The following is a 15,239-nucleotide window of genomic DNA, read 5'->3' as shown; positions in this document are numbered from 1 at the left end:
CTCTCCCTCCCCTTCCTCCTCCCCCTCCTCCTCTCCTTTTTCTTCCTCTCCTCCCCCTTCCTCCTCTCCTTCCTTTGACCCTCCTCCCTCCTCTTCCTCCCCTCGCTCCACTCCCCTTCCTCTGTCTTTCTCTTTCCTATGTCCTTCCTTGTTTCCCTCCTCTTCCTCCCCACCACTTTGCCCCTCTGATGTGTCTTCTCCTCCCTCTTTCTCTTCTTCCTCTTCCCTCCCCTCTTCTGGCTCTTCTTCCTCCTCTTCCTCTTTTTCATTTCCTTCATCCTCTGCTTGGCTTTCTTCGATCTCTTGGTTTCCTTCATCCCTCTCCGTTTTCTCTCCTCCAGTACACCCCTTCTCCCATCTTTCCTCCTCCTCTTCCAGAACCAAGATGTGCCTTTCTCCTTTACTCTTACCTGTCGTCTTCCCTTGTTCTTCCTGCACCCTTGGCCACTGTTCTGCTTCTAATCTACCCTTTGCACAGTTTTCATCCCCTTCGCCCTCAGAGCCATCCTCCACCTCTCCCCCTGACTCTCCCTCACTTTCACTCACCTCTTTTTCTGTACTGGCATCTGACAGGCTTTCTGCTTCCTCCTCCTTCCTTTCTACTTCCAATTGCACATTTTCCTCTTGGACCTGAACCACTTGCTCCCCTACTGCACCTCTCTCGGGGTCCTCTGGGCCTTCCTGCTCCTCTGGGATCCCTGACAAGTGGTCATGCTGCATATCGTACTTGGCAGCGAGTCTGGCTGCCTTGGGCTCACTGTCGCTGTCTTGTTCGGCACACTTCCTGCTGTACCAGAGGCAGGGCTCAGTTTCCACCTCATCGTCATCTTTCTCGTCACTACCAGGTTCTACTGCCTTGGCCTGCTCCACCTCCTCAGCTCTGTCTGACTGACTCTGCCTTTCATATTCCATGTAACTGTCTGGTTCTTCTAGCGCTTCTGTCTCACTGTCGAAGATCAAATTCTGCTCATCGCTCTTCCTCTCCTGAGCAGTGTCTTTATTCTCTTCGCTCTCGGGAGTCATGTCTTTATCTTGGAAGTCATCAAAGAGGGCATCTGACTTGGCATTCTCTTCTCCTTCACTACTGTCTTTCACACTTGCCATGTCCACCACCTCAGTTCTCTTCTCAGGGGCTATTTCTTCCACACTTTCCTGTTCTAGATCCTCTTTTTGTAAACCCTTTTCATCAGTGCTGACCTGAGGCCCAGCCTGGTCTAGGCCTTTACCTACTTCCTCTTCTGAAAATGCTCCCATAATCTCGGGGGGTCGTATCATGAAGATCCCTTTTGCTAAATATTGTTTGTATACTGTCCCTTCTTTTACTTTGGACATCTCTTCATATTCATAACTATCATCATTTTCAGTACAAGGTGTACTTTCCATCACTTTCTCAACCATGTCTTGATTCTGCAAAGTTTTTGAAGTAACCATCAAACCATTAGTCGTTGACAAAGGCATCAGAGTCATATAAATCACTCTAAAGATTTTACATTTGCATCTACAAGCTAACAGGTGGTAAAGGCTCACTAATTTAAACTTCATAAAGTGTGACACATGCTTATAAATTAACAAGCTAATATATAGAAATAGTCTAACAGATATAATCATTTTTACCCACTAAAGCAGGCCTCACAGAGCCTAACAGAAAAGCAGTATGTGAAATATGGACTACATACCCATTTAAAAGGGATTCCCATTTCTACTGTTTCCAGGTCTGTTCTTTAGGAAGTTTTGAAATTTGAATCCTAAGGGAGACAGGCCTAACTGCCAGAACTCATTTCTAACTGTATGTGCCTTTCTTTTCCTAGCTCCCCAGAAAACTTCAAGTCTAGTATCTAAGTCAAGAGGAAGGAAAGACACAGGAAAGATGGCTGCTAGAGGCAGAGTCCATCACTGAGGTCGTGAGCACTCATGAGCCTAGCCAGCCATGTCAAGAGAACAGCTCGCCCATGTTCAAAGATGTACGTACCTCTCACTTTAGAGGGCTGCCTATGTGATTTTATAATTCAACAAGATCTTCCTGCATTTTATAGGATCTGGTGTTAAGAATTTTTTAATCTAACGATGTAGCAAAGGCAGTAGAAAATAGAAATTAATGATTTCCAAAGCCAAACCTCCAACTAAATTGCTTTTATTTCAGTAACTTTCGAATACCTCATATTTTTATTTCATTGGCCTCTAAAGTCAGGACAAGTAAAATAATAAAGAGCAGGTCTTCATTTATTTAGGGTTGTGGAAACCACAGACTGTTTTTTGCTCCTGATATTTTTACTAACTAAAGTCTCTCTTTCTTACCCATCTACAGCTGCTTACTAATTTCCAATTTTCATTTAAATCCGACTTTATGCTAATCCTTCCTTGACATAAAGTCCAATCCAAATATCATAAAATGATTATCAAATAGTTTATACTAAAATATCCACACAATTTTAGAGTTAGAAAGATGTGAATATTATCCAGCAAAGTCTACATAGTGACTCACTCAAAGTCATATACAACCAAATTACGAGACATATTCTGATAAATAGTAGCCTCTTCCCCCAAGTATGAAGTATGATGACTATCCACTGCTTGGCAGAAAAGAATCATCATAACTTAGGTAAATAAGTGGATGAGCAAATTCTAGCAATAAAATTCTATGAGAAAATATATACCAATAAAAGAAACAAAACAGAAGTAATCTACATTGCATTCCTGTCTTTTAAATTTTAATTTAATTTTAATGTAAGTGAATGATTACCTTTTTGTCTTCTTTTCAAAAAAATTTCAAAGAAATATAATTAAAACTGTTCTTCCCCACCACAATAATAACAATAACTCTGTGTGTTATACCTGTTGTTTTTGAATTGGTGAAAATTCTAATGACTTCTCATTGGAACTCAGGTTCATCACATGTGTCTGAAATAAATAAAAATGTATGTTCTAGATAAAATGGAAAAATTATATATGAATAATGAATACAAAGAAACTCAGACATTACTCCAATCTACCTACACCTGCCATAGTAACGGTGTCAGGATAGAAAAGCTGCTGAGAACTCCACGAACAGACCTCATACTCAAGATACAGCAGCTTCCAGGAACTCAGTGCTGTCCAGCTTCTCCATATTAGAAGTAAAACAGGAGTCCTTCCTCCTTGTTTCGGTGGATGAGTACAGGAGAGTGGCGGAATGCGACACTGGAGGGACAGATGCTTAGAGAGGGCTGGAGCTGAGCAATAGAATTACGAGAAAAGAGGTGTCCCAAGACCAGCGGCATGGCAGTTGGCATGGGGCAAGAGAAGAGTGGACCAAGGGATGGTAAGAGTGAATGACAAAAAGCCCCAGCGAGCGCCACCAGTGGAGAGTTTGGTTCTCAGGGAAATCCTGGCAGGAGCTAACAGACTTCTGAATTTAGCCTCCGTGGGCCTAGATTTAAAAAGATACAACCATTTCTTAATTCAATAAAATACTATGTTTCACGACATTCTCACACATGCAGAGTGTGTACTTCAGCCACACTCCCCCTACCACCTTTTCTCACCCTACTGTCCCTGCCCCCTACATAGTTCTCCTTCTACTTTCCTGCCAGATTTTTTTCTTTTCAATCAAGATTTCACGCACGAGAGACAAAATGTGTTATATGTCTTTCTGAGTGTGTGGGCTTATGGTTGGTTTCCTCTGAGCGGTGGCACTAAATACCACTCACCAATCAGCTTTAGAACTATAAGAAATTACTGTGGGGCTGGGGAAGACACACAGTCTAGATAGACAAGAGACTTAAAATCAGTACTGTACGCTTGTTCTGGAGAATTTCTCTGTATTTCCAAGGTTATTCTCGGAGTGCTCTAACTGGGGAGCCATCTTGTGATGGCTAATGCTTAAGTGCTCTGCGAATTAAAGCTTCCTATATTTTCCTATCTTTGCAACCAGGTTGTGTAGCGATTTCCTCCTAATTGAAGCATTCCATCTTGAAGGGACGCTCACTAAGACTTAGGAAATAAACAAATCACAAGTCTCAAGAAGTCATTGAAACATATAAGATTCACACAGTCTCTTTCCAGGTTATATAAGCAGTAAGGACTACTGGTGAGCGGAGGCTCTCTGACCTGTTGAGTTGCCTTCAAGTTCTACAGGAGATTCCAAGGAGGTAATTTAGGGGCAGCATCACACATACTGGGATGGGATTTTCAGTGATAAGATTTTCAGAGATGACCTTGGAGTCAGCTATGCACTTGTATGTAACCCCTCACACACATTGCTGTAAGTAGCCCACATTGGTTGATCATGTGGGCCTTTGGTGGTATTGGTAGTTTGCTCTGTTGTTAGTTCCCTATGTGGGATGGATGCATGTTTGTTTATGCATTCCAAGCAAAAGCTGCACAACAGTTTCCAGGCAATATTGCATGGGTTTGCTAGGCAGCAGCCTAGAGTCAGGTTGGCCTGGGGGAGGAGATTCTGACACCCCCTCCCATGAGAATTCTCTGCAGTGGGAAACTAGAATGCAATGCTGAGTGGAAAGGGAGGTGCTTTCCTTGAAAATAGGAGCCTCAGGAATCCAACTTTCCCAAACTAGAGCAGAGTTGTATAAGATTCTACATGAGAGCCACCTGTGTGTGCACAGAGAGGGTGGATTACCAGACTGACACTGTACACATCACATCAAAACTTAACTGTTCACTGCCAAATATTCCACACAAATGTTATAGCAGGAAGTCGAATTGCAATTCAACTCAACACTACACAATAAACTGATACCTCAAGGTACACCATAAGGAAAGAGGTGCTAAGTAAGGAGGATTTCACATAACAGTGTTAGACACATCCATTCTAACAAATGTGTAAATCTCAACACAAAAACATACTATGAAGGCTGTGGCCATTAGACCCTATAGTAAGTTCAAGGCTAGGCAGAACCAAAGAGTGAATTCTAAGACAGAATGGCTACAGAATGAGATGGAATCTCAATGGCAATCAATAAACAATCAAGCCATGAGAGGAAACACTTGGTTACATTTAAAGGCAAATCAATTAGAATAAGAGATTTATCAGCATAATTAAAGACTAAAGAGAATGGAATAAAGATGTATTTCAATTAATAGAAAAAAAATCTGCCAATCAAGATTAGCATACCAAATATGCTGGCTAGTTTTCTGTCAACTTGACACAAGCTATTGTCATCAGAGAGGAGGGAGCCTCAATTGAGAAAATGCCTCCATAATATTGCGCTGTAGGCAAGCCTGTAGGGCATTTTCTTAATTTGTGATTGATGTTAGAGGGCCCATTCCATTGTCAATGGTGCCATTCCTGGGCTAGTGATTCTGGATTCTATGAAAAAAAAAGCAGGCTGAGCAAGCCATGAGGAGCAAGCTAGTAAGCAGCACCCCTCCATGGCCTCATCAGCTCCTGCCTCCAGGTTCCTGCCCTGCTTGAGTTCCTGTCCTCATTGCCTTTGATGACAAACTGTTATATGGAACTGTAAGTAAAATGTGAAATAAACCCCTTTTCCCTAAGTTGCTTTTGGTCATGGTGTTTCATCACAGCAACTGTAACCCTAAGACACCTAGCAAAGCTATCCTTCAAAATCAAAGGAGAAATAAAGACCTTCCAAAATAACTATGCATCAACGTAAGTCATGACTAACAGACCAGCATCACAGAAGACAATTAAAGCAATCCTACACCTAGAAAAAAAAGGAGAGTGCACACAATCATGAAAGCACTGAAAAGAATCCATCTCACTGTAAGAATAGGCATACATGTGAGAAACAGCTAACCACCACTTCTAGCATGAGAGGAAGACATTCTAAGACAAGAAGAAATAAACAGAGTTTTTGTTTTGTTTTGTTTTTTTTTTTTGGGAAAGAACCAAATCAGTAACATATATATACCTTTCAATAATAACTTGAATGTAAATGGTGTTAATTTACCAATTAAAAGACACCAATTGGGTGACTGTATTTAAAAGAAAAGAGCAATATGCTTTAAGGAAAAATTGTATCAAGAAAACATACAAGAACTGAGAGAGATGGAGATTTATTTCAAAGTGAATGGAATCTGAACATAAGCAGGAGTAGCTACACTAATATATTACAAAATATACTGAAAGCCAAAATTAAAAACCAGGACTGTCACTACATATTGATCAAGGAAATAATTCATGAAAAAAAAATATATATATATACACATACATAATGTGTGTGTGTGTGTGTGTGTGTGTGTGTGTGTGTGTATTTACCAAATACTGAAGCACTCAATTTTATGAAACAAAATACCACTAGAGATAAGGGGAAAGATAGGCTCCAACACAATAATAGTGGTGACTTCAGTACCGTACTCTTATCCAAGCAAACAATCAACACAGTAATGTCACATATATTTCAACAGATATAGAATGCACATTTATTGACATCAGCATATGAAACTTTTTCCAAAATAGACCATATGTAAGACCATAAAGGAAAATTTCCAAAATTCAAAAACATTTTAATTTCTGACCTCTTATCAGACCACATGGAATAAAAAAGAAAATAATAGAAATAGATAGAAAGAAAAACTATAATGGAAACACAATATACCAGAACCTGTGGGCTACAGAGAAAGCTGTATAAAAAGGGATGTTCATAGCAGTGAGTGCTGAGGAAAGCAAGCAAACAAAATAGCCAGAGAGATCATAAAACGTACCAATGCATCTCAAGGCCTTCGAAACACAACAACACAGCAGAACCCAAATCAGGAAATGGAAAGAAATAATACACAATAAAGATCATATCAGGAATGAATTCAATGCAGATTAAAAGACCAGCACAAAAGAGTACAAAGGTTCCTCAAAAGCCTAAAAATAGAACTATTTATTATTTAAAAATAACTATTTGAACTATTATTAAATTACTAATTATTATGTATTTCTAATTATTAAAACTATTATTTAAAAATAAAATAATCTAATTCGACTAGTCTGAGGTTTGTATGTGAGGGAAAAGAGGTGAGCATACAAAAGAAATACCTGATACCCAGGTTTAGTGCAATAAAAGTCATTAGCTAAGTTAACGGATTCTGTCAACAGACGAATGGAGAAAGAAAAATACTCACCCCCTCCCCTTTCTCTCTCTCCCTCACATCCACCCCCACACAAGGGAGTGAGTGATTAATTTATTCATAAGGAATAATTAACTCATGCCATTTTCAGGAAAATGGATGTAACTGTAGGACACATGCTAAGCAATCTAACACAGACAAAATATTACGTTTTCTCTCACAAACAGAAACTAAAAGGAAAGATGACCTAAAAGTAGAAGGTGGACTGTTAAAGGGAAGGGGGGGCTGGCAGAGGGGAGTAAGTGTAGGCAAGAGAGGGTCAAGGGAGGGTACACATGATCAGAGCTTGACTTATGAAGGTATGGAAATGCCACAGTGAAACCCACTAATACTAGTATGTGCTATTAGATATTAACAAAAATCAGCTTTTACACATAAAATATAAAAATATATACACACAAGTTCATGAGGAACTCAAATGCACATAACCCATATCTAAATAGACAGGAAGAAATTACCATATTTAAGACGTCAGTAGTTTCACCAAGGTTTTCTGAATCCACTGCTGAAGAATTTTCTGTCTCTGTCTCTTTGTTCATTTTATCTTCAAAATAATCTGAATGAATAAAAGCAAAAGTCAGGCTCAGATCTAACAGAAATGAGAAAAGCAAATGAACCAAAACTCGCTCTATAATACATCATGGGGTGTGACTGCGTCCAAGGCCCTTTACTCTCGTGGGTAGAGATGGACGGTAGTCATTCCTAGCAGCAGCGCATTTTCAAATCTCATACTCAAAGTTTAATTTTTTGCCAATTATGTAGCAACAACTTCATTCACAAGGACGTGCAAACACTATTCCTTTGGAATAAGTATTTCTGAGTGGAACTGTATGTATCAAGAGCCTGAGACAGTCCCAATGACGCACTCTCCCCTGGTACTCCTATCTCGGTGTAGCTCTCCATGCATATGGTATGGGGTTGAGTTCTATGTGTATGATCGATCAAAGAAAGTGGACACAACTGTGACATGACTACAGTTTCTTAGTCCCACATGTGTCTTATACCTTTGTGACTCCTTGCTCCATATTGGGAGCATTTCTATGGAAAAGCCTATATGGCAAGGCTGTGAAGTGCCCTGTTAATGGTCACATGAACAAGCTAGAAGTCCAGTCAAGCTTCCAGATACTAACATTCCATTTAACAGTGCGAGTCCATGAAAAGAGCTTGAGCATGAAACACTCAGCCAAGCTGCGCCTGGATTCTTGACTCTTAGAAGTTGTGTGAAATATCTATGATTTTGACCTGTTAAATTGTGGTCATTTTTAAATGTAGCAATGAAGAACTAGTGTAAGCACTTAGAAATTTAAAAAAGTAATATCACAAAATATCATAAAGGCAGAAAATTCAAAATCAATTGGCTCTATTTGAACTTACACTTTTGTCCATTTCTAACTATGCCCTTTTTGATCACCTGACCATCTATGGAGTACTCCCTGATGAAATTGCCATTAAAAATGTCAGCATACACTCACTGCTCTCTTTTAAATCCTTTCAATTGACTGTCACTGAATGTAAATGAATGGAAATTGTTCATTTTATATTCTTTACACATGAGATATATGAAGAGAAAACTTAATAACTATTTCTGTGTTTCAACTATCTCTATTTAAGGTTTAAGACAGATGGTGTGTAGTGTGTGTGTGTGTTTACTAGAAATAGTAATGTAACTGTTAACCCTTAATGAACTCATGCTCTGGAAGGGATGTAGAACATAGGATACTGGGTAAAGAAATAATCACATATGGACATTGGGAATCAGGAAAGACTTCATTTGCACGGTACATGAGAGGATGCCCAGAATTCCGCGAGGTAGGTGGCGATAGACGTGGGAGAGGAAGAGACTAAAGACCAACACTACTAAAGCAAAGAAGCAGAGAGCTACAAGAAAATAGTCTATGCTGAAGATTTCCCACGTGTCAGAAGCATATACTTTATGACAATGAGAGAAAGGTGAGCTTCACTGACTCTTCTGGTGCCTACTTCCCATCTCAGTTCTGCCTGACTCTGCAGTCCATGCTCTTCAAGAAGTCAAACTGAATCACTCACTTTGATCAATACCAGGACCCTAAGTTAACACCTGAGGCTGTGTTTTGAAAGTTTCAGATGTTAAGCAAACACAGGAACTGTACAGCTGTCCTTCACATCTGAAACTTTCAAAAAAGATTTTATTATTATTATTTGTGTGTGTGTGTGTGTGTGTGTGTGTGTGTGTGTGTGTGTCTGATCCCCCAAAGATGGAGTTATAGGTGGTTGTGAGCTGTCCATCATGGATGCTGGGACCTCGACTCAGGTCCTCTGCGAGAGCAAATGCTCTTAATGGCTGCCTTTCTCTCCAGGCCCCAACCTCTGACATTTTAGCATGAAGGCAGCCACTCACAATACATGAAGGAACCAGGATGGCTGGGTTTCCATAAATTCTCACTTCCTAAAATAGGACAATAGTTAGATTTGGCCCATGGGCCATGGCTTTTCTCCTAATCTAGATGAATCTTTTAAGGAAATATTATTGAAAGATGAAGCTAGAAGAGCAGGTGAGACTCATATGGGAGATTTTATATGTATTTTCATAAAACTGAGGAATCTTAAGAGGACAAAGATCTTAAGAGGAAAAGATTAATGTGGAAACTGTCACAAAGGGATAGATTGGAGAACCAGAGAATGTAGGTTTGGAAAAAAATGATCAGTTTTATGGCCTTGCCTCAAGTTTGACTGAGAAAATGTAAGTCATCAGACTTACCATCTTCTATCTATCCATCTCTATACATTTGTATCCAACTTCTCATTTTTCTGTTAAAGTGTAGTATATCTTCCCTGCTACCAAAGACTGCTGTGTGCCAGCCTCTCAAGTGTTTCAACCATGCTCTCCTAGACTACTGGCTTACCGCCATTGGCTTACATGTGGTATCATCCCATTGTGTCCCACATTGGCCTCACAATCCCTCCAGCAGCCATCCGAGTTCTTTGGGCTGTCTCATGACCAAATAGGCAAAATAATGATCTAGAGAGCTTAGCTCCTCTTCTCTTCTCATTCTCCTTTCATACCTCAACTCGAAACACTCTGGCTTCTACCCAGGTCATTCCCTAGAGCTTCTCAGGTTGAGGTTGCTGGTATTCTCCATGATGCCAAATGCACTGGGAACTCTGGAAGCTCTTTGTTTGAGCTCTGACCAGCACTCAGCATTCAAAACAGCACTCTCTCAGATACTAATTTCCTGAGTCCATGGTTACGGACTAATATCAGTCCTTCCTCCTTTCCTTCTAAATAACAAGTGTCCTTCCAACCTGCAGTCTGACTTCCCTACAATCCACAATAACCCAGAAGTGACTATCTTGAAAGGTCAATTGGACTGGAACACATCAGGTACAAACACCATTAGACTGAAGACAAACATTCAATCCAAATAGGTCTCTTCTAACCTATTTACTGTTTCTTTCTCCGACAACATATTCACCTGAATGTCCCCAATCCTCTAATCATACTGATTGCCTTTTCTAATACATTGCCTCCAAATCTTTGTGTCTACTATTCTTTGTCTGGAATGTGTATATACTGTCTCTTTGTGTGGCTGACTCTTTTATACTTTATTTTTTAATTAAATTTGTCATAAAAAGTTTAAACTTTAAATGTAACTCTTATTTATTCAAGCTACAAAATTGTAAAATTATGTATCACGCCATACTGAAAGCTCCTAAAGTGTTGAATAACTTTCCTACACTATAAACTCATCTTTATCTGAGCACGCTGCTCAGCAAAATCTGCCATTACTTGAAACAGTTTTAAATGTTTTTTGAAATTTTTATTTTTGAGAATTTCAAACACGTATACAATGAAATAGGATCATCTTGACCCCACGCATCTAATTCTTCCCATGCTCCCTCCCAACTTCACATCTTTTTTATGTTTAAGGTTAAATAGCACCATCTGACGTTCATGCTTATTTCAAAGAGAATCCTACGAAAGGTGCATGTTAACTAGCTCATTACTGATGTCCAGCTCATTACTGATGTCCTGCTTATAGTTTCTATTCCACAGTCTGCTCTTGCCTGGTCCCTGGCCCTTTATTGATTCAGTCATTTGCCTAGGGTCCTCAAAGATACAAAAAGTCATCTCTGCCATGCTTTATCTCCAACTCTTAGGTTTCATTTTCAACATTATTTGTGTGTGTGTGTGTGTGTGTGTGTGTGTGTGTGTGTGTGTGTGTGTGTGTTGTATATGGGTACCTGCATGATATGGCATGTGTGTGAAAGTCAGAAGACAAGTTGTGGAGTCAGTTATCTCCTTCCACCTTCATGTGAAAACCAGGCATGAACTCCGGTCACTCGGCCTTCACAGCAAATGCATTTAACCTCTGAGCCATCTCACCTACTTCTGTTTCATATTTGAATCCCCAAACTACTGTGGGTCTGATCTCTTGGTCATGAGGTTATATTCAAGTATACATTTGTAGTAATGGACAGATTCTCCTAAGCCACACTAATGTTTCCAAATAAAATTATGTCAGAGAGGTGCAGAACAGTTAAAGGAGAAATATTTATATGATCTGAAGAAAAAGCAGAGTCTAAGAGGTGTATAATACTAAAAGAATTGGAGTTGTAATTTAAATTATGAAATCTATAGCTAATATGCAATGAGGTAGAGGCGTTAATGATCTTAAGTATATTTACGAAGGTGTTTATAGAGGTACTGAATGCATTACCACATATTTTACATGCTAGACCTCACTTAATCCTCATAATCACTCTCTTAATTACGCATTTACTTAAAAATTTTGAATTATTATTATTGTGTATGCATGTGTATGTGTACACATGTGCCACATGAGACTCTTTTAACCTTTATGTGGGTTTCAGAGAGTAAACTCAGGTTGCAAGTCATACATAGCAAGGGCCTTTATCTTCTGTGTCATCTTGCCAGACCTTTAGTTCAGTATTCTCAAACCCATGTCAAAGATAAAGAAACCGAGGCTTTGAAAAATTCAGATGGTTCCATAGTTTAGAAGTACCAGACCCAGCATGAAATTTAGATGACTTGAACTACATAACTCCATGCTGAAGCACATAAGCACTGTGATGCAGTACAGAACTTTCATTCTGCAGTACAGAACTTCCATTTATACCCTGTCTACTACATTCATCAGCTGAATGGCTGCAAGAAAGTCACTGCATCTCTTGGAGCCTTGCTTTTCTTAGCCCTACAATAAAGTCTATATCTCCCACCTGAGTCATGGAATTCACATGCCTAGAATGACTCTATGTGGATTACATAGAGTTGCTGCTGTGGTGAGTGCTATAGGATGTATACAGATTTCAGCTCCAATTAGAAATGTCACACTCTAACTAGGGAGAAGATACTATAACAAACTGGAAAAAAAAACAGGGGTTTGATTTATTTCCAGTTCTGGTAATGAGTCTCAGAGCCCTACCCACATGAAGCAAGTACTATAAGTACACCACTGGCCTATGTCCCTGGCCCAGGAGAAAGTATTAAGGCAAGCAGGAATACTACAGGAGTGCAACTCCAGTTTCCTTTGAAAGCAGGCCAACATTACCTGAGTCCAGCGGCCCCACAGACTCAGCGGGGCTTTTCTCTGGGTAGTTATTCATAGACAAACGGAAAGGGATTGAAGTGGGGGAAAAATAAGGAGCTGATGCGGAGGCAGAAGTCCCCTCTAATGGAGGCAGTGTTCCCATCACGGCAACAGAACCTGGTGGTCGCTCCTTTAAAATAAGGTTAAACAAACTGTCAGTGATTACATACGTTATCTGCACATACTTTCCCCCAGTTACTGAAAAGATGGAAGAGAAGGCCTTGAAGTCTGCCAGTGTTCTAAGACATGCACTCAAGTATTCCCAAGGACTCAAAAGCCTTCTGGGTTTTTGTCTTTGTATCTTGGGTACCCTAAACTGTCATTATTAAAGTCTATTTTTCATGTGTTAGGGAATATACTTGTGTTTCATCTGTCTACCCTGAGAAATAAAAAGTTGCTCATAAGAAACAAGTATTACCATAGTCTAATGGGACAGTCTTCAATATTCCATATATTTTTTTTCATAATAAAATACAGACTAAACCTTTTCACTTCAAAAGGAACACATTTCAGAACTTAAAATAATTTTCAAAGCTTTTAAGCATTTAACTATTTTCTTTTTAAAGATGTGCAACTTATATAGCAATTTTGAAGCACAGAGAGTCTCTAAATGCAGTTGGTAGGAAACATTCTCTGTCTCCAAGTAAAGGACTTATTTCTTTCTTTCTCATGTTTCATTGTTTATAGTCTATAACCTTCCACTGCTTAGGAGGCTTATCAAAAAGAAGGCAGCATTGTGCTAAATGATGAAGTGTCCCATATCTGCTGTACAATATAACACTGTATTTCTTATTACACTAATACCCTGTTGTACATTCTTAAAGCTGTGTTACATGGATACAAATGTTCTTACCACAGTATTACAAAAAAGCATGTAACAAATAATCAGTCCACATACAGCTTAGGAAAAGTTCAAGGGACTACTCACTTTGAGGTAAGGAAGATCCATACAATGTGCTGTGCATTTGATAATGATCTATAAACAAAGGTTATCCATGGTAATTTGAATTTTCCAATTTGTATTTTTTTAATATCTTAACTCTGAACTTACTATAAAAGTTGAAAAGCTTTTATCTCTTATCATTTTATTACCAATTTCATCTTGAAAGGCCCTGTTCCTGTTTTCTTTGCAGTGGTAGAAAGTACTATCATACAGACAAGACCACACTGTACCCTCTCTCTTCGCCGCAGGCGCGCTGATAAAGATCTGTTCAGTGGAGTTCCTGGGGAGAGGTCACTGATGGGCAAAGAACATGTACTTAGGTAAGGCTCATATACTTCTTCAAACTCAGATTCATCTATTGCACCAAGTCGTGGGGTGGCAAAAACTAGCATATGACACCCACCACAGGCAATCTGCAAGCATAAATTCACAGAAAAATGAATCAATGTTAACATCAAACACAAATAGGCTAACAGTTATCAGATCGGCAACAAGACATTTACTTAGAGGCAAACTTCTAAGACTGGCTCATGGCTTTTCTCTGTTCTTTCCATCTATCTATCTATCTATCTATCTATCTATCTATCTATTGATCGATCGATCAATCAATCTATCTATCTATACACATACATACACATGAATTAAACATATATTCTTTAAACACTGATGGAAAATTAAAAGTAGTCTATTCCATTATTTACTTTCAACTTAATATAATCTAGAGAAAATGCCCTTGTCACAGTATCTCATTAAATGTGTCTCATTAAAACTTAGAAATGTTATGTTTTGATCTTTAAACAACATTAAAAACTTCAGAAAATATCCAGAGACTAATAAGTAGGGAAATTACTCAAGAATAACTAGTCTCTGACCATTATGCATATCTACACAAAATCTGCACAGGATCGGGCCCCTCAACATTCCATCATGGAAGGCAGAGGCATCCATGAAGTCCCACCCTGTTCTAAGAAACTATTGGTAGTCAATGGTTACTGAGAGAGAGGAGGACATTGTCTTTGGTAGTGTAGACAGTACTGCGTTGGCCATGTTCTAGCAAGTAGCCCCTTATCATGGAAGCAATCCTAAATCCAGTGAACCAAAAGAAAAGCATGGGAGTAAGAGATGTGCTAGTTGAAACAAAGAAAGCATTGAGAGGGGGAAGGGAAAGGATATGAGAGAGTAATGAGGGGATGAATGCAATCATAATACAAACCTATATATATATACATATATACACATGTATGTGTGTATATGTATATATATATATATATATATATATATATATATATAATTGTTAAAAATAAAAAAGATTATGTCTCCAAGCCTTTTTCTTTCCAGGAACACTTTCTAAATTAAAGGCTTACAGGTCTTTAGAGGAAAATACAAGCACACTGAACAAAAGAATGAAAAATAAGACAGCTAATGAGTTTTAAGAAGTAAATGCTTTTGACAAAAATGTCGACAAAAGCCCTATACTAAGGACTGCAGTGAGAGAGAGAGAGAGAGAGAGAGAGAGAGAGAGAGAGAGAGAGAGATAGTCTTCTCCAGAAATGAGCCCTCTTGTTGTTTACCCAACACCAGTGGCCGGCTCTAGAATATGTACAACTCAGCAGGCCATACTTATAGACCTATTT

General features: G+C 39.0%; 1 protein-coding gene across 5 annotated transcripts in view; it reads right to left on the bottom strand.

The window, feature by feature from the left end:
- Positions 1 to 15,239, bottom strand: part of Rpgr (retinitis pigmentosa GTPase regulator) — a 47,736-nt gene that overhangs the window by 16,423 nt on the left and 16,074 nt on the right. For 3 of the 5 annotated variants that reach the window (XM_059250222.1, XM_059250221.1, XM_059250220.1), the window contains 5 exons: positions 13,755 to 14,018; positions 12,624 to 12,792; positions 7,533 to 7,630; positions 2,833 to 2,898; positions 547 to 1,407 (listed from right to left, as the gene is read on the bottom strand). In XM_059250222.1, coding sequence (XP_059106205.1) covers positions 547 to 1,407; positions 2,833 to 2,898; positions 7,533 to 7,630; positions 12,624 to 12,792; positions 13,755 to 14,018 — 1,458 coding nt within the window. The remainder of the gene's footprint in view (positions 1 to 546; positions 1,408 to 2,832; positions 2,899 to 7,532; positions 7,631 to 12,623; positions 12,793 to 13,754; positions 14,019 to 15,239) is intronic. The other 2 variants (XM_059250223.1, XM_059250224.1) reach the window with 2 other exon arrangements.

The sequence above is a fragment of the Peromyscus eremicus genome, chromosome X (genome assembly GCF_949786415.1).
Source record: "Peromyscus eremicus chromosome X, PerEre_H2_v1, whole genome shotgun sequence".
Classification (NCBI taxonomy): Eukaryota; Metazoa; Chordata; class Mammalia; order Rodentia; family Cricetidae; genus Peromyscus; species Peromyscus eremicus.
The sequence above is the reverse complement of the archived record's forward strand: the minus strand, read 5'-3'. Positions and strand labels throughout refer to the sequence as shown.